This window comes from Dendrobates tinctorius, unplaced genomic scaffold (assembly GCF_039654945.1).
Source record: "Dendrobates tinctorius isolate UK_male_01 unplaced genomic scaffold, ASM3965494v1 ptg000120l, whole genome shotgun sequence".
Lineage (NCBI taxonomy): Eukaryota > Metazoa > Chordata > Amphibia > Anura > Dendrobatidae > Dendrobates > Dendrobates tinctorius.
In genome coordinates this window covers 3366390-3394093 of record NW_027361788.1, presented here as the reverse complement: position 1 = coordinate 3394093, position 27704 = coordinate 3366390, and the positions used below count along the sequence as shown (strand labels likewise).

Here is a 27704-nt window from a genome sequence, read left to right as displayed (position 1 = left end):
CTGCCTGAGTCGTACAAGTGGAAGGAAAGTTTCTCCCAGTGCAGGAATGAAGCGTTGCTTTCTGCTTTATATTCATGTATTTCCTCTGTCTTTTTTATGTATTGATTGCTGGGATGACTTACAAACTGCACATGGTGTGATGATCTCCCATGGCATCAGCGAAACACGCTTTTATATGTGATAACTGTAACCCATAAATGCAGTATTCAAAGTACACCGACCTATAGTAGAGGAAAAGCTGCCTTATCTATGCCATGGAAAGTGCAGAGGTCAGGTCCATCCCGCTGGGGTAATATTGTAGCAGTACTGAATATTTTCTATATCTCTCCCTCCAAAATCTTACTTAGGGATTCTCCTACATATACATGAATACTCAATTTGGTGAGTCCTTGGATGTTTTGCAGAAGGAACATATATTAATAGTGATAATAGCATTAGTGAATATTCTACTGTTAAATTGCAATCTTAGTCTTAAAGGGCGACTTATCAGAATAAGCTATTGTGTGTACATGACGAATATCATGATTTCTGATCATTATATGACTTGATTCCAGCATTTTCCATCACTTCTCCACCCTGCAGACTCCATCTCTTAATTTTCAGTTGTCTCTGAGCTAGTGGGTAGATGAGCTGCTATAATGTTTCCCATGCACAGCACATATATGGATTCCTGCTCTCCTGGATATATGCGGCACGTTCATGTTCAGAAGCAACAGTACATACAATAAGAAAGATTTTATCAGTTTTTGAGAGTGAATGATAGGTTCACGGGGCAGGGGGAGAACAGATTAAAAGTAGCTCATAAGTGGAGAAAGTCTCTTATATTTCTGAGAGATATTTCAAAGGTTTTCAAATAAGTGTTGAAATAAGAGTGAACAGTATACAGATTTTAGCAGTTTTTCAGATGGGTTCAGGAGGCAAAGGAAGAGAGGAATACAAGAAACTCAAAAGTGGAGAAAGTTGCATTTTTCTTTGATATATTACAATGTTTGTTATTTTAGCAGGTACTATTGGTTTTTGCAAAGTTTGTTGAACAGACAGTGACCATTTAAGCATCTTAATTTCTTGGACTCTTGGGTAAATACTCTTTTTGTGGATAGGAGATTGATCTTAGGTTCACATGTGTGTTTAGCTGTGTTTAGTGCACTGATGCCACTTTTAGGTACAGTATCTGTCCTGGTGTATATATTAAATAAAGTACCAAATCCTTTTTGTGAACATAGCCTTTAAAGGGAATCTGTCAGAAGGTTTTTGCAATGTAATCTGAAAACTGCATGATGTAGAGACAGAGACCGTGATTCTAACTTTGTGTCACTTACTGGCCTTTGTTTTGCTGTTTCAATAAAATCAGCATTTTATCAGCAGGAGATTATCACTGCAGGACTAGGTGTCTCATGCCACCTGGTCCAGCCACGCCACACCACTGATTGGCAGCTTTCTATCAATATGCAGTGTGCAAAGAGAGCGCCCAGCCAGTGGTGTGGGCGGCATGTACACAGAAATCTGCCAATCAGTGATGTGGGTGGGGTTATACACTGCTCAGCATTCCAAGCTCTGCTAGATCGGCAGCAGAGAAAACTGTGATTGTATCACAACTGCTGCACCCAGTAAACTAAGTGACACATCACTGGAATCAAGCTTTGTGCCCCTTCATTACACTGCAAAAACTTACTGACAGATTCCCTTTCACTTAAGATATTACATTGTTTTGGCCCTCTGTGTGTGGCCGGTGTCATGTTTCCCTGTGTTAGAGGGTGATCCAAAGATAGAATTATATATCTGCTTCTTCAAAAAATAGCACCACCTCTGCCCACAGGTAGTATGTGGTATTGCATGGCAGCCTCATTGCCATGTATCGAGTATAAGTGAAATACCAGACTCAGCCTGTCAGTAGGTGTGGCGCTGTTGATAGTTGGTCACCACCTTTATGGTACTAGTTTTGTAGTTTGAGCATCGATGACAATTCACATTGACTTACTATGTAATTGTCCCTTTAATCTGTAAGTAATGTTTAAAAAGTCAAATATAAGTGGAGATGGAGAGTAGGGTCGACGTACGTCCCTGTGGAACATGTTGGCTCTATATACATAGAGAAGAATAAAGCTTTGCGATTGACTTTAAATCTCTGACATGGCTGCTGTTAAAATAAATCTTGCGCGCAACATATTTTGGCAACTTTAACAAAGCTGGCTGGCACCGTAGGCTAGCCCCGCACAAAGAACAGCGGAGAAGTTTTCGACTTGGCGCTCTCATAAAGAGCTATTTCCGTATGCAGGCTTCTTTGAGAAGGTGCTCATTTAAATCCATTTGCCTTGTTCTTTTGCAATGTCTGTCTATACCCTCAAACGGTGCGCGTACGAGCCATGCGCTAATTAAGATGATTTTCCAGCGTGAGTTCCCCTCCTGACCTCTCAGAAACAATGTGTTTCGCTGCATCAACAAATTAACTGCAAATCAGATGTTGCTTTTGTAAATAATATCTGCTCCCTCCGAGTGGTTCCCCCACATATGGCTGATCATCCTGTAGGAGAGATGGCAGCTGTACATCTACAGGGAAGAGGAGGAGACCATTAGGATCTTGTCATCTAATTACAGGAAAATAGGAAGTTCATGTATGAAAAGTACACCAGCGGGACATGATTATGCGCCACGCCATCCTTTGCCACGCGTAACAGGTACATTTCGATGCTCGCGGTACGCTCGAAACCCAGTTTCCCGTTATACCATAGATGATTGAGAGACAGTTAGATGTCACTGTGGCAGTTCAAGGGTTAAGCCCGGATCTGCTCGGAGGAACCGCAAGCTTATCAGATTTGCATGTCTCATTTTTAGAATATGCTCCAGCTTTTCCATCCCGCAGGGGATCCTGCTCAGGCTGTGGACGAGCTTACAGTATGTGCAGCCCGGAGAGAGCAAGAAAACTTTCTATTGGAAAAATTGGCTTAAGGCAAGGATTATCTGTGTTTGAAACATTACTTCTCAGGGCTATCTTGTGTCCTTGGAGTAGCTGAAGGACATATGTGGGATAGGTAAATCTCCACATCGCAGAAATTTGCAATTAAAACGAGCCTTTGAGCTCCAAGTGGTCAGCATCCTACCCTGCGATAAAGCGTGTTTATCTTCCCGACATTCTCACAGAACTACAGTAGGATGCTGCCCTCGCAAATATTTTATTTCTTTATGTTTTTTTCTTTTTTTTTTTCTTTTTGCTTGCTTCACAGATACTGTCAGCAACCTTTTCAGCGATGGTATCACGTCGGCTTTGCAAATTGAAAAATAAGAAATATATAGAGAAAACTCCACGGTCCTCAGTCGGGTCAAACGCAAATCAAGTTTGTCAGATATCAATACTTGTCAATATAATTCAGCAGGATGATACTATTCTTCAGTTCAGCCTGTTTGACATTTCGGTCCTCCAGGACCTTTGTTGCGCTCCTTTGTTGCGTTTATCGCAAAGCTGGCTCCTGAATGAGATTGTCGGCCACAGCCCTGGAGGAGTATTTTAGATCTAGGGAGGGGGGTAGGCTGAATGGTGGAAATGTTGAAATGAAGTGATACATAGTGATCTACAACAATAAACTTTATTAGGATTGATACCTGATCAAGTGCCGCATATTTTGTTCTACACTGGATGATTGTTACTTTTTTGCACTTCTCCTATGAGCATCACGATTATACCACTAGGTGTGAAATTATATGGTCACGGTTAGTTCTCAACTGAAACAAATCCTACAGAACATACTGTTCTTGCCAAATTACAAAGTGTACCAATGTCTGCTCAATCTATATAATGATGCCCTGATGAAGCGAGAAGGGTGAAACCAATTGTATCATTCTGAAAAAAAAATACTTATTTGATGCGTTTTCATCTTGATTTCCATTTGCAATACTGGGAATAAGCCAGCTAACAAGCTTCAATGGGTTTTTGACAAGGCCAGAGGAAATTCGTCCATGGGCTCGAGCTCACAACTGATTATATCAGTGCTATCCGTGTTTTTCACATACGTACCTATGATGTTCTATGGGGCCATGCACATGTCCGATTTTTTTTCTACCCATGTGGACCAAGGAAAAAAATCGGAGATGTCTGATTTTGAGCCGAGTTTTCGATCAAATTTGGAAATGCAAGTCTATGGGTCAGTGAAAAGCATCAGAGCATAGTCGGATGACATCCCAGTGCAGAACAGTTTTCACAAACTGATAAAATGGAAAGGGTAGAGAAACTACTTTTTTTTTCTAGCTTGTCCCCTCCGTGAAAATCTGATGCCACTCTGATCAAACTCTGATCAGAATAATCGGACCTACGCTTAGCGGTTCGCTCTGTAGTTTGTTGCATTGTTGAATGGAAGACAAGCGTTATTCGGTATAATGAGGATGATGAGATAGAGAAGAGCTCGTGAGAAAAGAATCATTGATGTGTTTGGAGCCATTATTGAAGGTTCAGGAATAAGGTGATTACCTTCTAAGACTTTCAATGGATATGAGAGCGGCGTTCCGCTATTGTAGTACATTGAGATACCGTATCTACCAGAATGTAGGAAAAAAAGAGTTGCCTTACTTTGAACGTTACCCACAAAGGAATGTGGATAGGAAGTATGACTATATGACTTTTCTTGGTCCACCGGTAGCCATGAATTCATTTATTTGAAGCTGGAGAAGTGTCTATATCAGCAATATAGATCTGTAGGCTCAAAAATCTCACTATCTTGGTTGGCATGGTCAGTCTAAAAGAAGACTCAGCCCATTGAACCTCTACACCCTAATTGTTTTAATTATAGAGTTTACTTAAAAAAAAAGTTAAATGTGAAGCTAAGCCTTCCTAGAATCAATTTAGGTGGTACATTTCTTTTTGTTTTATGAGAGATTTTATGTTTCTGGTATTCATGGGGCTACATTGCCACGAGCATCCCTTTTGCAATAGAGCCAAGAAACTCATGGAGCTATAAACACGGATCAACCCGATCATTAAAAACATGAAGTGAAAATCATTGCTTGTCTTGTGTAATTGTCACTTAATAAGGGACAATGATACAATGTGCATTACAGTACACTACAAAGGTCACCAGCTCCAGTAGAGTGGCTATGAAGAACATTGACACCAAAAGTAAAAGCCCCTGCTTGGCTTGAGAAGCAGACAAGGCAAATGAAGGTATCCCACTTTTTGGGTATAAAACATCCCTTATTTTCAGCTTAAAAGGTTCCCCATCATACACCATTATCAAGGACCGCTCTTTGTCCGAAACGTGTCGGCCTTTGCGTTGATGCAATATTTTTAATGTACCTGGTACCTTCTAAGCTGGTTTAATAAAGTGGTGAAGTTTATATACAAACAGCTGGTTATCTTCATTTTCTTTGAGGATACAGTAGGCAGAAAGCGAAGAGTCTATTAACTTATAAGTGTAAGGATCTCAATAATTATGACAAGGATCAAATGTTGACATTGTAACTACATGGTCTGAGTATCTCCAAAAATGTTAGGACTTGTGGGATGTTCCAAGTGTTCAGTGATAAGTATCTCGCAAAATTGATCCAAGGAAGGACCGGTGGTGAACCAGAGACAAGATCATGGACACTTAAAACCTGTTGATGCCCCTGAGGACTGAAGGCTAGTCCATTGGTCCAATCACATAGAGGGGCGACTGTAGATTAAATTACTAAAAAAGATGATTTTGGATAAATGCCAGAACATACAGGTCATAGCTCAGATTGATTAGAGTGCCCATGGTGAAGTTTGTCTACCTACAATTGGCTCATGAGCACAAATACTGGCCATAGAACAAAATGGAGATGGAGGCCTGGTCTGACGAGTCATTTAAATGTATATTACGTGGAGAGCCAGGTATATTTGGGTTGATTAATAGGGGAAGACATGGCACAGGGTTGAACAAGCAGTGTAATGCCAAATTTTAGCATTTATTTGACTGTGACATATACTGACTACCTAAGTATAGTTACAGACTAAGAACAGCCGTTCATTCTAAAGATATTATTGAGAGGGGTTGTCCGCTACTTGGTCAACCCATTCTTAAATGCTGCATTCTTCTGTGCAAAATAAAAAAAAAATAGATACTTACCTCTCATTCCAGCAATGCTGGTGGCAGATCTGCTGTCGCTCACATGACATTGTGAGCACTGCAGCCAATCACTTGTTGCTAATGGGCTGTATTGCTCACATTTCCCTCAGATGATACTACTGCCCTTCAATGGCGGTGTAAGCGCTGCAATCCATTAGTTACCGTTATTTGGCTGCATAATGTACCGCATGTGTCTGGAGACCTTGCTCAGGACTTGTGCAGGAGGTGTCTGTATTTCCTTTTTATTGTACATGGGGGAATACAGCATTTAAGAAGGGTTTGCCCAAGTAGTGGACAACCACAAGTGACTCTGGCCATGTTCGGTCAAGTAATCTGTCTTGTCGCACTGCAAAAAATGTCCAAGAATGGTTTGAGGAATATGACAAAGAGATCAAGGTGTTGACTTGGTCTTCAGGCTCCTCAGATCAGTGACACACTCACAGGACCTAAAACATCTGCTGCTAGGTGCTGGAAAACCTTCAGGGATCTGAACAGATTACTACATGAAGTGGGACATCTATCATAATAGTGGTTTTAATGTTATAACTGATTTGTGTATATTACACAAATGTCCTCCATAAGTTGTTTTACTATTATAGAACAGATACCCTGTTCTCAGGATAAGGCTTTCTACACCTTCAACACCACCCTCGATTGCAATCCAGAATTATTATTTTTTATAACTGCTGGAGCAGCACATGGTTGGCTACCTTCTAACTTTCCAATACATCCTGCTGTGGAGCCCTATTTGCCAAAAATCTCTCTACTCCTGCCAACGGCATGTGGCAGTTACTGAGCATATGAGCTCCGATCAAGACTGGCGTTTTGTATGCCGTTCTTGATGAAGAGTGAGCCGGAGTAAGATGTGCCTAATTCATTGACAGACTTTGGTGCATATTTGAGTTATGTACTGGAAAAAATTTGTCTCGTAATTTATTCCACTTTTGTGGTTTAAATTCTGATGACTCTGCCGGCCATACTCTGCCAAGCCTCTCCTGGCTAAGCTCCTCCCAAGTTTTAAAAAAGTTGTGACAGAATAAAATTTTTACTCCAGAATTCTGATGAAAACTGATTAATTGGCTCCATGACCCACAAAGGTGACAGCCAACACTGTCTGGCAATCTAATCCACATCTGACCATTATTCTAGAGCACCTCAATGGATAAGGCTCTTAACTACACACAGGTAGTCAATACTCTACCGGCTAATTGGGTGGTTACCAAAATGCTCATCTGCTATTATGTGTGCTTACCTGTCGGAATTTTTGAAAAATTGTAATCTCACTATGTTCAAATAAACCCCACTCTTGTACGTCACTTTCCTTGGACGTTTTACGAGAGACAGGGTAATTGTTGTTCCAAATTTTCTGTTAAATATTGGCTACTAGTTTCTGCTGTATAAGAGGTGGTGTCTGTATGATTCATCGAAGCTTCCCAATCTGTATTAAAACGGAAAATTTCCTTAACATCTTGTCCCAAAAACAACATTTATAACATATCCACGTGTCCAACCTTTGCGGATGTGCTGCCCCCCGGCGGCCATTTTCTCGGAGTCCACCACACAGGAGGAAACCATGGAACTTGCGGGGCCTAAGGCCTTTCACAAAATGTCGGCAGAGCCCCCGCAGCACTGGAGACACCCGCAGCAGCATTGGGCAGCACTGCCGGACACCCTCACAGAGCCAAGGCACCCTCACAGTGCCAAGACACCCCCACAGTGCCAAGACACCCTCACAGTGCCAAGACACCCCCGTAGCACAACCAGGCACCCACTGCAGCATCGGAGACACCCGCAGCAGCACCGTCGGACACCCCGTAGCACCGCCGGGCACCTGCAACAGCATCGGGCAGCACCGCCGGACACCCGCAGCAGCACATCGGCACACCCCCTCATTCCAGCCTGCAACAATAATAAGGGTATTTATTAAACATAATTTTGATCAAAAGAATGTACAAGCCATACCGCCACGTCAAGGCAACCCTTGTGGAACAGTCCTAACGCTAGTATTTAAAAGCTTTCCACACATGACCATTACACAGAGAAAACAAAAAACACAATTATCCTAAAATAAAAAATAAATGGCAAATAATAAACTGCAAATAATGCATAAAGTAGAGTGTAATCTCTTATGATCAGCGGGGTCCTTTCTCTCCTGTAGATTGTAAGCTCTTATGGTCAGTGGGGTCCTCTCTCTCTACTGTAGAGTGTAAGCTCTTATGATTAGTGGGATCCTCTCTCTCTCCTGTAGAGTGTCAGCTCTTATGATCAGCGGGGTCCTCTCTCTCTCCTGTAGAGTGTCAGCTCTTATGATCAGCTGGGTCCTCTCTCTCCTGCATAGTGTAAGCTCTTATGGTCAGATGAGTCCTCTCCTGTAGAATGTAAGCTCTTGTGATCAGCAGGGTCCTCTCTCTCCTGTAGAGTGTAAGCTTTTATGGTTATTGGGGTCCTCTCTCTCCTGTAGAGTGTAAGCTCTTATGGTCAGTGGGTCCTCTCTCTCCTGTAGAGTGTAAGCTTTTATGGTTAGTGGGGTCCTCTCTCTCTCCTGTAGAGTGTAAGCTCTTATGGTCAGCAGGGTCCTCTGTCTCTCTCTCCTGTAGAGTGTAAGCTCTTATGGTCAGTGGGGTCCTCTCTCTCTCCTGTAGAGTATAAGCTCTTATGGTCAGCAGGGTCCTCTGTCTCTCTCTCCTGTATAGTGTAAGCTCTTATGGTCAGTGGGATCCTCTCTCTTGTAGAGTGTAAGCTCTTACGGTCAGCGGGGTTCTCTCTCTCTCCTGCAGAGTTTAAGCTCTTATGGTCAAGTGGGGTTCTTTATCTCTCCAGTAGAATGTAAGCGCTTATGATCCCCGAGGTCCTCTCTCTCCTCTCCCCAATATGTATTTTATGAGCAATTAAAAGTTATCCAGTATTCGTGCAAATTTGTGCACATTTTTTAATCGCAAATCAAATTTTTGGGGAAAATTTGGCAAGTGTGAATTTCAAAAGAGCCGGTCATCTCTAATAATGATCCTTAAAATAACTTTTTACATTCAAAGGAAACAAAAAAAAATAAAATCCCTGGGTAATTTTTTTTAATTTTTTCCATAGGTTCCAGTATACAGAATTACATAGACCCAAATTCTCAACATTTGGTAAATGTATCTTAAAGGTTTCAGGCCAGTATTACTAGTACTATGTTGTGCTTTCAATAGTTGCTGCTGTGTACAATGAAAGTACTCCAGGTACGTTTGTTAGAAACATTGGGAAGCGCTACATGCCACTGTCAGTGTGTTGCTTCGTCTTCTATACTAGTTTCCATATTACATGTAAATATGAGCCATCTATCCGTCCTGGTAGACAGGAGAAAGCTTGAACTTAGGCATTGAAAGATCAGACCATCTTTAGGCAAAAACTGACTTTTTAGTTTCTGCCAGAATATTTACTTTAAATAGCATCTGTCATGGGGAACAGACACATACAAACTCCGGTCAGGAGCAACAAGCTCCAGACCTTTCACAGGCTGTAGGCAAATCAGGCCACCATTGCGTCTCTGCTGATTTTGACGCTTACTGATCTTGCATTTGTAAGAACAGAACATGTATAGATAGACTTCTGTACAGCAGTGGCATAATTTGCATACAAGCCGTGAAAACATCCATAGTTCATCACCCTAAATCAGGCCTGGGTGAACAAGCGGGATAGGAGCTCGTGTGTTACTTAGCCCCCAACTTCATTATTAAATGAACTTGTGCCCCTGTTACGGAGCCCCATCCAACGTTTTACCTGCAGCTTCGAGCCACAAATAAGTGACAGCAGAAGAGTTTGCTCCTCAGCACTAGATACACGCAGAAGTGTCGCTGTGATGGGAATCTGCGGCAGCACAAGGCTTTCCAGTGTGCTGCTATGGGAACTGTCAGATTCTTATGTTACCAGCTTTATTTATCGGAGCTTTTTGTTGTCAGTTTTACAGCACGGGTCACCAAAATCTATAAAGAAAATAATAAAGATAAAAATGCAGATTTTGCTATCTGCTGAATTTGTGGTTACTGTCAACTGGAGGAGTACTTTGTTTTTCCAAATGGAACGGTCTTATGCAAGAAAATTTAGTTATTATCGTAAAGTAAGATCTCAAGTTCACATTTGTCTTCTGTGGGGGAAGGTAAGTGACAACCACCCTAAGCTGAGTGAAGAAGAAATCGCTTTTCTGCCTTTTCCGTGCCCCTTCTTTCCTATACTATAACTTGAGGACTGTACAAAATGTATAATATGTGTGTATGTTCACAATTTACATTGTTAATATATATGTACACAGTTCACACTGAACAGGTTGCAGCTTTCACACGGTTCTCTGCAGCTCCAACACAGACTGCTCAGCTTTCCAAGCTGACCCATGCAGTCTCCATTCAGACAGAGACCCTGGAACATCTCTTTGTCAGCTGCAGCTCACATTTTGGCTGGTCAATCACCAGCAGCACACTCGACTCTGCTAAACATGTAGCAGATTGACACCTCTAGTGACCACAGGCACTGGGTATAGTGAAAAGCTATGCAGATGCATCAAATCAAGACCTTAACCCTGTCATATCTGTCTCTGCTACAATATATACAGTGGAGGAAATAAGTAGTTGATACGCTGCCAATTTTGCAAGTTTTCCCACCTACAAAGAATGGAGATATCTGTTATTGTAGGGTACACTTCAGAAAATTACATTGTATGATTTTTACATAATTAATTTGCATTTTAGTGCATGAAATAAATATTTGATATAATAGAAAAACAGAACGTAATACTTGTTACGGAAAACTTTGCTTGCAATTACAGAGGTCAGATGTTTCTTGTCGTTCTTGGCCAAGTTTACACACACTGCAGCAGGGATTTTGGCCCATTCCTCCATGTCGCTGGGCAACTTTGAGTTTCATCTCCCCCCAAATATTTTCTACTGTATTTGATTGAGGTCGGAGACAGGCTAGGCCATTCCAGGACCTTGTAATGCTTCTTATAGAGCTACTCCTTAGTTGCCCTCGCTGTGTGTTGCTTGTCATTGTCATGCTTGAGGACGCAGTCACGACCCATCTTCAATCCTCTTACTGAGGGAAGGAGGTTATTGGCCAAAATCTTGCGATACATAACCTCATCCATCCTCCCTTCAATACGGTGCAGTGGTCCTGTCCCCTTTGCAGAAAACCACCCCCAAATTATGATGTTTCCCCCACCATGCTTCATGGGTGGGACAGTGTTTTTGAGGGTTGTACTCATCCTTCTTCTTTCTCCAAACACAGCGCATGGAGTTGATGCCAGAAAGTTCTATTTTGGTCTCATCTGACCACATGACCTTCTCCCGTGCCTCCCCTGGATAATCCAGATGGTCATTGGTGAACTTCTAATGGGCCTGGACGTGTGCTGGCGTGAGCACGGGGACCTTGCGTGCCCTGCAAGATTTTAATCCATGACGGCATAGTGTGGTACTAATGGTAATGTTTGTGACTGTGGTCCCAGCTCTTTTCAGGTCATTGACCAGGTCCTCCCATTTTGGACTGATTCCTGACCTTTCTCAGAATCATCCTTGCCCCACAAGGAGAGATCTTGCATGGAGCCACAGACTGAGGAAAATTGATTGTCATCTTATGTTTCTTCCATTTTCTAATAATTGTAGCAGCAGCTGTTACCTTCTCACCAAGCTGCTTACCTTTTTTCCTGAAGCCCATCCCAGCCTTGTGCAGGTCTACAATTTTGTCCCTGGTGTCCTTAGATAGCTCTTTGGTCTTGGCCATGGTTGAGAGGTTGGAGTGTGATTGATTGAGTGTGTGGAGAGGTGTCTATTATACAGGTAACGAGATCAAACAGGGGCAATTAATACAGGTAATGAGTGCGGTGTAGCAGGCTTCTTAATGAAAAACTAGCAGGTCTGTGAGAGCCAGAATTCTTGCTGGTTGGCAGGTGATCAAATACTTATTTCATGCAATAAAATGCAAATTAATTATTTGCAAATCATACAATGTGATTTCCTGTTATTTATTTTTAGATTCTGTCTGTCACAGGTGAAGTGCACCTACAATAAAAATTACAGACCTCTCCATTCTTTGTAGGTGGGAAAACTTGCAAGTCGGCAGTGTATCAAATTCTTACTTTCCCCACTCTGTGTATATAGCCTGAATAGATCAGTTTTATTGCGGGTCACAATGATTTTTCTGGTGTCTGTACTTCTTTTGGGGGGGTTGCTGTATTTCAGGTAAGCATAGTGATGCTATTCTTCTGCTATATAGAGCAGAACCCAGATGGAAAGAAGAAACTTTGAAAGATTTTCATTTCTTCATGGAAATTTTCACATTTATTTGTCCTTTCAGCAAAAGGTATAGCAATACATTGTCTTGCTGCTCTCACCTTCCACTCCTTTTGGAGCATATGACAATCTAAAGGTACTGTCACACTTAGCGATGCACTAGCGATCCCGACAACGATATGACGCGGTCAGGATCGCTGGTGCATCGCTAAGTGGTCGCTAGTGAGCTGCCAAACAGGCAGATCTCACAGCGATGCAGCGGTCGGCGGTGGTTACTTACCTGTCAGACGCGGCGATGAAGATGCCCTCCCGCCCACGTCCACGCGTCGCTCTTCGGCGCCAGCAGGAAGCCCAGCAGGAAGCTGACGACGAGAAACGGTCCAGGACGTTCTCGCGCGATCAGCGATAGACAGCAGGGGAGCGGTCGGATGTAAGTATCAGACATAGCGATATCGCTAGCAATATCGCTGCTGCGTCACAAAATCGGTGACGCTTTAGCGACATCGCATAGTGTGACGGGCCCTGTCCAGGAACTGTCCCGATTGTCATGCATTGTATCTTGTATCTAGTTTTTGTCATTGTCCATTGACTTATCTGCCCTAAATGGAAAGCCCACCTTTTTATTATACCTGTATTAATCTTAAAAGACAGGAAAACAAAGCATTTATCTCATGATAAATCATGTGAAATCAAGTTGTCAGAAGCACAGTCAGTGTCACAAGGTTTCCCACCTGCCTGTAATCTGTAGAGAAAGCTGTCAGCAAGTTTCCAATTTTTCTACAGCGCCACCAAAGGGGGTATGTGACATGACATGATTCCCTTTGAAATCAATGTGCTCACCATGCAATGCAAGATGTGCTGGGACTTCCAGATTTTTCTAGCACTTTCCATACTAGCTACCAGATGAAGAATACTGTACATAAAATCCTCCCTCCCCCCTTTTATCAGCTCAAAAATGTAATCCAGTTTTTAAGGGTAATCTGTCAGCAGGTTTTACTATGTAATCCGATAGCATATTGAAGACAGAGATTCTAATTCCAGCAATGTATCACTTTATTTACCGGGTGCTGCAGTTTTGATACAATAACAGTTTTATCTACTGGAGATGTAGCAGAGCTCAAATGCTGAGCTGTGTATAACCCCGCCCCCACCTTTAATTGGCAGTTTTCTGTGTACACTGTATATTTACAGAAACAGAAAGCTGCCAACCAGCGGTGGCGTGGCTGGTCCGGAAGGCACAAGACGCCCAGTCCTGCAGTGATAATCTACTGCTGACAAAACACTAATTTTATTGAAACAACAACACATAGCCCAGTAAGTGACACATCGCTGGAATTAGTACATCATGCTTCTCTCAGACTACATAGCAAAATCCTGCTGCCAAATTTCCTTTTCCTTTTGGTGATATGTACTAAAAGATGCATGGGGTCCTTCCTCCCCTTAATGATACCCATCGCTGTTCCTTTTTTGTGTTCTTCAGTAGCTCTTACTCTTATGTGAATATGAATTTTTATGCTGCTCTTTCTTTTGTTTTTCAAAGTCTGAAAAAAAGGATAAATCTGTTGTTTACGTGACTAAATATATGAAATTTCTTGTGCTACTAATTTGTAATAACAGGGAATATGTAGCAGACAAAGTGAATACAGGTGCAGCTCTCCATCCATGTGTGTGTTACTGTCTGGCACATCTGCTAGCAGCCCAAGTTGGGCAGGAAGAACGGCCCACTCTTCTGTCTCTGCACATTTTAGAACCTGTGATGGGAACCATATGATCATGTTTTTGTCTCTTTACTAGAAGTGGGAAGCGTGAATCGTTCCAGAGAAGCCCATGCCAGACGCAGATTTCTAGGCTGGCTAAGTCCCAGTGCTTCCACCTCCATGTTTAGATGGTGCTACAGAAGGAGATTAACAGATTCCATGCCAGTGCCGCATTTCTGCAATATGTAAACTCAAATTTTCTGAGTAATTTAATGTCAGTTTAAAAGGCAATCGTGCACATTGCAAAAAAAGTGCACTGATTGCTATTTCTGCCGTACAAACCATGGCATAGTTACAAGTGAAATGCAATAGCTTTAGCGTCAAATCGACAGACAATATACAATTTTTTTGGCCACCATTGATGACATATTAGAAAAAAAGTTAATTTTATTACGAATGGTTGTTTTCAAGCTCGGACTGGCCCACAGGGAAGCCAGTGAATCCCCTGGTGGGCCTCTGTACATGAATAAGCCATTCACCCCCAGCATGAGCAGTAGTTGGCATAAGACATTAGATTCTCTATATACTGACAAAGCAGAATCTCCTCTTTCATTCCACAAGGTGCCTCGCTTATTACTATATAGCAGCAGAGGTAAATTTGTGAATGAGGGTAATGTAATATTTGCATGTAGCTGAAGAGTGCGCCCATACGGTCAGTGTTACTGGTGGGTCCTTGCCACCCAGTCCGACACTGATGGTATGTGAAGGTAGAGAAGAGCAGTATGTGGGCGACTGAAAGCTAGCAGATCATTGTGCTGATCTCACCAGCTTGCATCCTTGGTAGTCATTGTTTCCGATCTACTTTGCTTACTATATTTACAATTCTTTTCTACAAATACAGCTCTTTTGGTTCTTAAGGGGTCATTCTCATCTTCACTGTGCTTGCCAGAACAAGCCCTTTTGCAATTTACTGCTTATTAAAATTTGCAGCCGTTCTAGAGATATTAACTTTTTTCTTTTGTTTCCATTTCATTGCCTAGGAGACCGACCACCGCTGCTGTCTAGTTGTAAACACTGTGCTGTAGCTGGCTGGGATTAGGAGGCAACAGAGCTTTCCTATTATCCTGGACAGCTTCAAAGCAGTGCTTACAAGCTCAGTAGGAAAGATATGCAAGCACTGTGCATGTCTGGCCACCGCTGCTTGATAGGAGAGGTGATCAGCCTCTTGCAAAAATGAGCTGTAGACAAAAAACGTGTTAATATCGCAACCATGACTGCAAAATAAAAATTGCAAAACCAACAATAGCCATGAGAGTCTCCCTTTAAAGAGTAACCGTCGTTATAATATGTTTTCATAAATCAGTCGTGCAATAAACTTTGTATTGTATTCTAGAGAAATCATCTTCTCTCTCCTCCTGGACTGATTATTTACTCTCAGACTTTTCAATTCACGAGTAAAATGTGTCTTAAGTGAATACAGATTTCCCCATTACTAAGCTAGGTAGATGACAGTTGGTGCTCGTAAAGTTCTATGAAGAATTGTAACTGTCATTTTAGAACTTGCATCTGAGTGGCTGTATCTGCCTCTAGCTCCTCCCCTCCATAGAATTTTAAAAGCACCAACTGTCGTCTCGTATCTCAGCTTTGGGAAAGTCTGTCTTCAATGAGTAAAGAAGCGGATCTCTCTGATAAGATGTATTACAAAGTTGCTTAATTGTGTACTATTGATTTATGAAATAAGAATTAAAATGACGGTTCCTCTTTAACGTGTTTTGTTCTAGCTGTAATGTTCTGATACAGAGCAGTGACCCGTTGCCAATTGATGGGTTTCATATGTCTTTATTAGATTCATCATTTTCTCAGTATGAGCGATATTAATTACCCAGCTGATTGTGAAGAGCAATTTCTCTCCACACCCAGAATGGGCTTTGGTGTCAGCAGTATTTCCATTGGATATTGCTGCTGCTTCAAGAATACAAATACAGACAGAATGAGTAAATTAATATAATAATTAATATTGCTATTAATTGAGGTTCCTCACTTTCCGATATGTGTCAATGCTACCTTACTGCCTGCTGTGATCCTGGTTATAGTGGGCATCAGTGAAAATGAAATACTTGGACCCACCTGGACTTATACTTTTCCTTTAGAGACTGGATCAATCCCAGCTTCTGAATTATAGGACTTCATCAATTAGGTAGACTTGGGTGGGCTAAGATATAAAATCTGTGAATATTCACTTATAAATACTAAGTATTCTGTTTCATACTTTATATACAGTGTAAAAATTGCCACATTTTCACATTATTTAAAGGGAACCGGTCAACAGATTTTTCTATGTAATCTGAGAGCAGCATAATGTAGAGGCTGAGAGCCTGATTCCAATGATGTGTCACTTATTAGGCTGTGTGTTGCTGTTTAACTATAATTTTTTTTATCAGCAGATTATCACTACAGGACTAGGTGTCTCATGCTGTCTAGTGCTCCTGCTCTATGTATCCCCATCCCATCACTGATTGACAGCTTTCTGCCTATGCACAGTGTACACAGAAAGCACCCAATCAGTGATATGGATGGAGTTATACACAGCTCAATATTATGAGCTCTGCTAGAGAAAACTGTGATTGTATCAAAATAACAACATTCAGATCAGGAAGTGTCATATTGCTGGAATCAGGGTCTCTGCCCATACATCATGCTGCTCCCAGATTATTTATATATATACATATATACTGTATATCATGCTATATAATTTTCTTAATAATGCTATGGCTATTGCATTTTGATGAATTTTGTTTCATTTTATTGCCAAGAGATGAATATATCTCATTGTTGAAAGTTTTTGATCTTGGGGGTTGATTGGACTTGGTCTTACCCACAGAAGATGGAACTCGATGGAAAAGTTACAATAAGATACATGGATGACTTATGTTTCTTGTAACTGATATGTAAGTTTCCATTTTGATACAGCAAGAAAAGGTTCCCCCTCCTCGACCTCCTCCGCCAAGGATCCAGCGCAGCACGGTGCCCGTAAGTAGAGTTTGCGAGTCTGTCCTCTCACTTACAACTTTGCCTGACTCGCTCTCTGACTAGCTCTAATAAACTCGGATCTATTATACACTGAATGAGCAAAAATGATGACCAGACATGAAAAGAAAATAGCTCCGTTTGCGGCAGAGCATTAAGACTTGCATTTCTCCTTGGACATTCATGCTAGAGGATGATGGTCTCTAATTCCAACAGGTCGGAGATTCCTACTCTAGGCACTGATTTTTGTCTATGCACAGTCAAGCTGTGCATCTGCTGTTTTACTACAAGTAAATAGAATTATAAATTATTCTCAATTTCTTAAGTAGGTAGTTTCTGATAGTTCTTGTAAAAACTATTTTTCAGTTTACTGCTTTTTAAAATTCTCTACCTTTCTTGAGATATTACCACTTTTGTTTACAGCTTGTTGCCTTGGAGACCGACCACCACTGCTAAACTGCAGAACATGCTCACTGCCTACAAGATCCTTTCTAGGGAACTTGTTAGCACAGTTTTGAAGCTGCACAGGATCACTGGCACGCGCTGTTACCTCCTAATTCAGTCCGGATTTTGCACAGTGCTGTCGAGCTAGACTGCAGCGGTGGTTGGTTGCCTAGGCAATGAGCTAAAAACAAAAGTGTCTATATCTCAAGAACGGGTGCAAATTTTAATAAGCAGTAAATTGCAAATGTGCTTGTTTTTAGAAGCTCTATCCGATAATATCCTTCTATGTAGAATATGGGAATAACTTTGTAATATTAGATACAGATAAAAAGAAAGACAAACGCTTTTAATGAACATCGCTATTATAGTGGAAATAGATTTAAAAAGAATATTTTTTTTTTTAAACAGATGGATTTGATTCAACTATTTGAAAGTGAGCAAAAAAAAAAGCCTCTTGCAAAGTATAGGGCAGCACAAGAGAAGTCTTGTAGCTTTGCTTGATCAAAAATAGCAATTAAGGGTGATAGTAGGTTGGAAGAAGAGCAGAGAGAACAGTTTATCGATGGGGTCTGATTTGGTTGTAGTCATAAAAAATGGAGCAAAAATTTGTTTCCTCTAGCACTCCCCACATTATTAGTAATGTCAAGGTGGCCATAGTGATGGATTTGTGGGCATGTGAGGTCTTCACCCTTCTACACCATAGTCTTGTATGTAAGTGGCAGGCGGCTAACTGATGATATATTATAGGAGCAAATGCAAAATTTTGTGGGTTTTATTTGGACTTTTTTTAAAGTCATTTTTGCTCAAAGTTCTTTATCTTAAATTCACAGAGGGTTAAAGCTGCGCTCTCACTGCTAACATTGCATGCTCTGCTACTCCTTTAGTGTAGCAAGCCTCTACTGCATGGTTTCTTCTAGGTGTCCTATGACTTGTGGAACCTGGTGAAGGAGACGTATATGTTGGGAAGAGAAATGTGTGTCCGGTGCAGGACTAATCTGCCAAAACGAAACCTTCCTGCGGACTGTCCAGTCTATCATACCTTGGGTTGTTATTTGTACGTGTATTACATGCTTGATTCTAATCTATTTCTGCTCCTGATTGTCAGGTTTCTCCCAAGGCAAGAAATGGTAGATCACAATAGGGTTACAAATTGCAACAAGTGCCATGTGTATGCATTGCATGGACAACCGCACTACGTAAAATGCAGTAGATAGTGATGAGCGCAAGTGCTCGTTACTCGAGTTTTGCCGAGGGTGCTCGGGTAGGCACTGAGTATCGTGATTGGTCGAGTGACATGTTCAAGTCCTCGCGGCCGCATGTTTCATGGCTGTTAGACAGCCACAAAACATACAGGGATGTCAGACAATCCTCACATGTTTTTTGACTGTGAAACATACGGCCACAGGGACTCAAACATGTCACCCGTGATACTCTGTGCATACCCGAGCACCCTCGGCAAACTCGAGTAACGAGCACTTGCGCTCATCACTAGCAGTAATGACTTTCGTGGCATACTTTAGAAATACAATACCTTGCAATACAAAGTAAGGCTACTTTTACACTTGCCGTGTTTTTGCGGCCCGCAAAAACGCATCGGATCGCCGTATGCCATACGGCCATGAGCTTGCTCGATATTTTTCACGGCTCGCGGACACCGCCTCCATTTAAATCAATGGTACCTCAAAAACAACGGTAGCTTGTTTTTGCAGTACACCATATTTGCGGATCGCCGTTTTTTTCCCTGCAATTTGTTACAACAGGGAAAAATGGCGATCCGGGAAGTTTTTTTGCGGCCTGTTTTTGCAGGAGAACGCAAAAAGCACGGCAATACAGCCTTCAAAAACAGGCCGCAAAAAACCAACATGTGTATAAGTAGTCTAAGTCTCAAATTTGCTTCAATCTTCAAAGATTTCGAGAAAACATTTTTCCTTTGAAAAACTTAATTCCACCCTAAGCATCCTTGTAATGTACACCAGGCCAAAATTGTTTCCCACTCCCACTGGCTGGATCCTGCTCCCCATCACATGTGCCCACCAGCTTCCCTAATGCTCCTTCCTCAGGACATACAAACTATGCCCTCCTCTGCTTGATGACTTCAAAAAAATAACCAGATCACAGCAGAAAATCCCGCCGTCATGCCACCGCTAGCGTCTAAAACTGTATTGAAGAAAGAAGAGTGATCCAGCTTCAATTTGTAATAATATTAAAAAAAAAATTTTTTCTTTATTCCTTTAAAAATTGTATACACAATAAAAACATGCATATATTGGGATAGTGGAAATAATCATGAAGACCAAACGGGGTCGTGTTCTTAAACTGGGTCTTTGTTACAACCATCTTAGGTAAGAGCTGAAATGCGTGTTCAATTTAAGTGCCCGAATTAGGAAAACCTTATATCACGGGGTCCTTCTCTGGTATCACACAATCAACAGAGCAAGCGAAGAGTGAACAATTCCAAGACCTTTATTCAGGCAAAAATACGAAAAGGTCCATATTCAGTCCACCACACAAAGGATAAGATAGTCCAGAATAAGAATGCAGTCCAGTATCAGGATAAAATGTCCAGGGAAACGAGATTTCAAAACTCTAGCACCAGAGGATAAAAATGGGTCCTTCTCTTCTCTCTGAAATGCAGCCTTTTGACCATCTTGTCTCTACCGGAACTGACTTGTCCAGCTGCCGTTCTTCCCCCCACCCCCTTCCTTGTCCAGGGGTAGTCCAACAAGTTGCCTCCCAGAGGAGAACAAAAGGCCTTAGGGATTAATGCACTACAGGGGGTCATCAAGAGACAGATACAGTGAGGCTGTAGACTTACAATGTAATAAGAAAAACACTATGAAAATAACTGGAATTGTTAAAAATAGGAATATACAAAAAATTACATCCACATAACATATCACACCATCACAACCTTATCACATTCTTGGGGAAAAAAACATAAGTTCAATAAAAAAAAATAAAAAAGGAATAATAATATCAACATATACTAGAAAACTAAACAGGAGATAGTCCGATGGGGCAAGATCAGATCTATAGGGAGGATGCTTTACCACGTCCGAAGGAGCAAGATCAGATCTATAGGGAAGATGCTTTACAAGTTCAATGAGGCAAGATCAGATCCATAGGTAGAATGCTTTACCACATCTGATGGGGCAAGATCAGATCTATAGGGAAGATGCTTTACGATGTCTGATGGGGCAAGATCAGATCTATAGGGAGGATGCTTTACCACGTTCGATAATAATAATAATAATAATAATCTTTATTTTTATATAGCGCTAACATATTCCGCAGCGCTTTACAGTTTTGCACACACATTATCATCATGGGGCAAGATCAGATCTATAGGGACGATGCTGTACCACGTCCGAAGGAGCAAGATCAGATCTATAGGGAAGATGCTTTACAAGTTCAATGAGGCAAGATCAGATCCATAGGTAGAATGCTTTACCACATCTGATGGGGCAAGATCAGATCTATAGGGAAGATGCTTTACGGTGTCTGATGGGGCAAGATCAGATCTATAGGGAGGATGCTTTACCACGTTCGATGGGGCAAGATCAGATCTATAGGGAGGATGTTTTACCACGTCTTATGGGGCAAGATCAGATCTATAGAGAGGATGCTTTACCACGTCCGATGGGGCAAGATCAGAACTTGGTAGGATGCTTTACTACGACCGATGGGACAAGATCAGGTCTATAGGGAGGATGCTTTACCACACCGATGGGGCAAGATCAGATCTTTTGGAGGATGCTTTACTATGTCTGATAGGGCATGATCAGATCTATAGGGAGGCTGCTTTACCACGTCCGATGGGGCAAGGTCAGATCTATAAGGAGGATGCTTTACCACGTCTAATGGGGCAAGATCAGACCTATACGGAGGATGCTTTGCCATGTTCGGTGGTGCAATATCAGGTCTATAGGGAGGATGCTTTTCCATGTCTAATGGGGCAAGATCAGGTCTATAGGGAGGATGCTTTGCCATTTTCGATGGGGCAAGATCAGATCTATAAGGAGGATGCTTTGCTACGTCTGATGGGGCAAGATCAGATCTATAGGGAGGATGCTTTACCACGTCCTCTTGGGTGTGGATGAGCGTCCGGCCCCTTCCACTTATGAATTTCTCTATCCATTCATGAACACAATTTCTCCTTACTGTGCACAAAAAGTCATAAAAAGTATTTACTAAATTCCGGCACCAGATACACCCACAGACCATAAAAAAACGTAATGACTGCACACTATTCTCTCTTGTGCATACGTGCAAATCACAAGTGGTGTAGCCATTGTTTTTCCCACCGCATATAATGCGTACGGTGTATGTATCTTTTTTGTGTAGAAAATATATATGTAATGTATTTTGCTCTTTTTTCTACTGGGTCTTAGTCATTTAGCCTTTCTCCTGACAGCTTACTTCTTTGGTTTCTTTTCCTCCTTACCACTTCTCTACAAGCTGGCAAAAGCTTCCCGATTTCTCATTCTTGGCAATGACTTCTTTATTTGTCATCCCTTTGAGAAATAACACATGGTTGGCATTATTATTACCTTGTAACATTCTTATGTTACAATATAGGGTCTCGTTTGTTGGCTGTAGAGCGTCTCACATGTATTGTTATGGTCTTCCTGAAAATCTAAGGCCTGTCTGATATCTCCCTGAGCGTTTTCTACTTCAATACCCATTGACGAACCCCGAACAATGTGTCATTCTCCTATTATTGGTGGTTTCTGACTAAAGAAACTGTAATAGTAAATGACGGGTTTTTCATGCATTTGTAGGTATAACAGAAGGCACTACAACATCAAATACACTTTTTTTTTTTTTTTTTTTTTTTTACATTTTGTCAGTTTCCAGTTATGGTTTTCTGGTATTACATATTAATATAGAAAGCGACCACGGAGTCTCAGGTAGTGACGCCGTAGGAAATAATGCTATAAGTGTGTATTTACTGACATTGTTTGTGGTCATGGGCCAAAGCTGCTGTATGTATAGGTGTATATATATATATATATATATATATATACTGTATATGTATGTAGGTATGTATATATATATCTAATATATAATCGCCAGTTGGGACTTAGGCCGCTGTCCCCGAAACACATAAGGCACAGTGGCAGTAACATTCACTTCACCGCTATTCCCGCGCTTGCGCAGTAACAGCCAAAACTGTGCGCTCTACCCACTCATGTGCGAAAATGACGCAGCTGTTACTTCGCCTGCGTGGGGATACACAGATGTTAATTTCACCGCACTCCTGATGCGATAGCATCGGGCCTATTTCTAGTATATATATATAAAAGCTAAACCAGGCCCAACTTTTCCAACCTTTTATCGCAGGAGAGGTCTCCATCCCGTGAAATAATCTAGTTGCCACCTTTGAAGTTCCTTTTTAAAATGTGAAGCCCAAAACTGGATCCCATATATTTGATGTGGCCAAGTGATTTATAGAGGGGCAAGAATACATTGAGATGACAGGATTTTCTCTCTCTTTCTATACACCCTAAAATCCTGTTTGCTTTTGCAGCTGCTGCCTGACATTGAGCGCTGCTGCTTGACATTCTATATGAGTGCAACGTGGAATAGACGGAGAGGCGCTGAGCTTAGTGATTTATAGCTGCCCATGATTTCATTCATTATTGTCATGTAAAAAGTGGTATAACCGCAGCCAGGAGTCCTATACACAGGACTAGAGATGAGCGACTTTGCCTTTTTTCGGGTCGAGTCAGTTTTCATGAAACCCGACTTTCTCAAAAGTCGGGTCGAACGCAATTGGCCGATTATCATGAAAAGTCGAATGCCGACTGAAACACGAAACCCAATACAAGTCAATGGGGAAGAAAAGTCGGCAGTGAGTGGAGGACAGGAAACACACCTACAGTGCCCATTTCAATGCCAAAAACATCAATTCTTATTACTGAAGCTTGTCAACCTTAATTTACTTCATAATAATAGTTAGGCATTGAAAACTGGGGGTTATTTGGCTAAAGTTGTGGGGGGGGGTAGGGCTGGCTCCAGATTTTCGTGGGCTCAGGGCCAAAGAGTGTCACTGGGCTCTTTTAACACATGCCACAATTCATGATCCTCTGATACGGCAGAGAAATAGCGGTATACTACAATGAAAAATACTTCACTTCTTACATCACATGACTGATATCCATTTTAAATTCTCCAATAGCTCCAAAAACGGACAGTATTTTACTCCATAGTTAAACACAGAGGACTTCACCATTTGGGAAGGGGTTGTATTAGTAATCAATGATGTACATGTAACATCTCAACTGATGCCACCCCGTAATGCGACTGTACTAGAAGAGTCTGCAGGGGATGGCACCTTCCCAGACCCCCCCCCAGTAGTGTTGGAGCTGGGGCCACGTTCGTTCTTGTGACCACAGTCTTATCTGTACTAAGCCCTAAACACACAAGTCCTGACCAAAGCTGCGCTGCTTTGGTCAGAACTTGTGTGTTTAGGGCTTAGTACAGATAAGACTGTGGTCACAAGAACGAACGTGGCCCCAGCTCCAACACTACTGGGGGGGGGGGTCTGGGAAGGTGCCATCCCCTGCAGACTCTTCTAGTACAGTCGCATTACGGGGTGGCATCAGTTGAGATGTTACATGTACATCATTGATTACTAATACAACCCCTTCCCAAATGCTGAAGTCCTCTGTGTTTAACTACAAAAGTAAAATCCTCCTCCTCGGCTCCGGGTCGTCCGCGGCTCACGTGACGCCATCATTGATAGTATATTACTCCATACAGTATTATGGCCACCGCATAGTTCGCTATACAGCGTAATGAGGCCCATATATTTCTCAATACAGAACCATATAATGTTCCATACAGTATATGATGAGCTCCACATAATGCTGCAGTATATGTTGGTCCCCATGGATGAAGCTCCACTGTCTTATGGGCCCAAATAATGCTCCATATATAATGGGCCCCATTTCTAATGCTCCAGTGTATAATGGGCCCTGTAAATGCTGCTCCAGTGTCTGATGTCCACCTTTGGAATGCTCCAGTGTATGGTGGGCCTCATATATAATTCTCCAGAGTATAGTGCTCCCCAAAAATTGCTGTCCCAACATTGAAAACAATTAAATAAGTCTCCTCGCTAGGGAATCCCTGTACTAGGCTGGACTCCTCGTCGTCCCCATCTTCCATCTCACTGCACTTGGACTGTTTAGACAGAGGGAGTACAGACGTGATGTCATCGCGCTCTCTGACCAGAATGTCACTGTCAGGAAACACGGAAGACGTCACGGCGGTGGAGCAGGGAGAGGTAAGTATTTCAACTTTGCAAGTGCTGTGATCCTGAGCAAGCAGGGGGGCCCACTCGTTGGCGACGGCACTGGCACAGGGCCCCTCATAGTACGGTGGTGTGTCTGACGGCGGGTGTGCACCCCCACCGACAGAGACACTTTTGCGTACTATGAGGGGCCCTGTGCCAGTGCCGTCGCCCATGAGTATGCCCCCCCCACCTGCTCAAGGAACCTGCACTTTCATCTGCACCTTCCTCTTTGTCACCGTGTAAGGTGGTATAGTATGCGGGAATGGGAACTTGAGTTTCATCAGGGTCAGATTCTGGCTGTGTAGAGTGTGAGGGGAATGTAGTGGTCTGGGTCAATGTACCAGCAGAATCATCTAGCAGTGGCTGGGCATCAGTGCACTTGTGGCGCCCCCAGGAGTACGGTCGCCACAGTGGCATTACCTTCCTCCTAGGGGAGTGTGATGTCATGCTTGGGAGCAACGAAGGATCTCTCTAGCAGTTAAACCAACACACAACACAGTTGCCACTCCAGGCCAGCAGGGAGACCTCTGAACCTGACTGCTGAGGAGCTGCTCTCTGTGGTCGGGAGGAGGTAAGTTAGGGCAGTCTGTGAAGGGAAGAGGAGCTGGAGGATGAGCAGAGTTAAGGCTCACTCCTAGCTGGAGCGCATGGTCCGGATTCCGGTCTCCGAGTTTGTAGGAATACTGATGGTCCTGCAGCAGAAACCAGAGGAAGTAACAGCTGTAAATGCTCTGTTCCCAACTAAGGCTCGGAGGCCCCAGCAGCGACGTGTGTGTGCCAGAAGGAAAAGGCTATGGCTGCCTGCCATACGAGAAAGTTCCAAAAGAGAGTCAACAGGGGGAACTTCAGTGAACTCAGTACTGCAAGTACCTTAGATAAGCGCTAGAACGGAGGCCACACTACCTATCTGCAGAGAGGGAATTCCAAATTTGCTTCCAGGCTAACCAACTCCCTCTCCATCTGTACTCTGGGTCCTGGACGGCACTTACCAAGTACAGGTAAAGGAACTGCACGACTGTGTCTGTCATCTTTCTCCTGCGCCTGGCACACGGCTCTGCTACATCCTGCACTGTACACCATCTACCAACTCTTTCATCTGCCCTGCGACTACGACCCTACCTGTGCAGGGCTTCTACATCTTAGCTGCACCACAACATCTGTCCTAGAGAAGTGACACTGCAGCGTGGGTCAATCTGATCAGAAACCACAGGTGGCGTCACGTATCATTCACCTATAAACGTTATTCACCCCTTTGCATGGACGCCCAGGGCCACGGAACGGGTCATCACCACCAACGTGACACATCCCTCACCGGCCCGGTACCGATTAACCTCACTGCCCTGGCTGGCCACCCACACTCCATGTCAGATTCATCTTGGACTGGGGAATTCACGATTTGACTTGATAACCCAGGCATGGTAGGATAGAAGGAGCTACATGGACTAATGTGAAGTGTGGCCTGCCGCATCCTTCACTTTTGGTAGGGGTGAAGGACACAAGGAAAGGTGTTGTTCCTGACCAGGAGCCTCCACTGACGACTCAGTGCTTTTATTTTTTGAAACTTCAGAAGAGGAGGTGAGAGAGCTGGAGGCTGTGTCAGCAATGTAAGCCAAAACTTGTTCCTGAAGCTCGGGCTTTAAAAGCGGTTTACCTACTCCCAGAAAAGGGAGCCTTCGAGGCCTTGTGGAGCCAGACGATGACGCAGGCTCAACACCTCCTGCCTTAGGTGCTATTGTGCTTTTGTCACTACCAACAGATGCACCACCAACATCAGGACCAGCTGGCATCCCCCGCCCACTTCCACAGCCTCTTCCACCATACTTCCTCATTTTTGTGAAAATGTACCCAAAATACCACCAGCTATATGGTACTGTAAAACAAGGTAGAAGGTGTATATAGTATTGGTGAGAATTTGAGTCTCACTAGAGATTTGAGGACGCTGAACTATTGTCTCAGGCCCAGTAGATATTACACGTCAATGTAACAGGCTGAAATTGGATGGTGTATGACAAGGTGGAGGGTGTATATAGTATTGGTGAGAATTTAAATCTCACTGTAGATTGGAGGACGCTGAACTATTGTCTCAGGCCCAGTAGAGATTACACCTCAATGTAACAGGCTGAAATTGGATGGTGTATGACAAGGTGGAGGGTGTATATAGTATTGGTGAGAATTTGAATCTCACTAGAGATTTGAGGACGCTGATCTATTGTCCCAGGCCCAGTAGAGATTACACCTCAATGTAACAGGCTGAAATTGGATGGTGTATGAGAAGGTGGAGGGTGTATATAGTATTGGTGAGAATTTGAATCTCACTAGAGATTTTAGGAGGCTGAACTATTATCTCAGGCCCAGGAGAGATTACACCGCAATGTAACAGGCTGAAATTGGATGGTGTATGACAAAGTGGAGGGTGTATATAGTATTGGTGAGAATTTGGATCTCACTAGAGATTTTAGGAGGCTGACAATGATGCTCTCAGTCCAAGTATGGCAGCAGGCAGCCTAATAAGCAGGACTGCTGCACCCAAAAGGGTGGAAAAATGAACGCTTGGTAACTGTGCAGAAAAGAGGAAGAAAAGTATTTTTGCTTTTAAAAAAGCAGTGTGCAAACAGCAATGCAGCTATCAGGGAGCCTTATAAGGCAGCCTAATAACCAACAGAGCTGATGCACAAAAATAGAGCCTCCCCTGTCACTGCACACAAAGTCTTGTGTTGTAAGTGGAAATCGCTAACAGCAGAAGCAGTTTTTTGGTTCTTCTTCCCTGCCTAATGCTCTCCCTTATTCTGAATCAGCAGCAGCAGCTCTCCCTAATGCTAAGATCGGCAGAAGTAAAAGGACGGTCGGCATGCACGCCCTTTTATAGCCCCTGTGACGCCACACAAAGCCAGCCAATCACTTGCATGCC

General features: G+C 42.7%; 1 protein-coding gene across 4 annotated transcripts in view; it reads left to right on the top strand.

Moving 5' to 3' along the window:
* The window catches only part of DENND1A (DENN domain containing 1A), a 973091-nt gene that overhangs the window by 894741 nt on the left and 50646 nt on the right, over positions 1–27704 (top strand). For 2 of the 4 annotated variants that reach the window (XM_073590694.1, XM_073590697.1), the window contains exon 20: positions 16999–17058. The exons of the other annotated variants lie outside the window; for them this stretch is intronic. In XM_073590694.1, coding sequence (XP_073446795.1) covers positions 16999–17058 — 60 coding nt within the window. The remainder of the gene's footprint in view (positions 1–16998; positions 17059–27704) is intronic. 4 annotated transcript variants of the gene reach the window in all.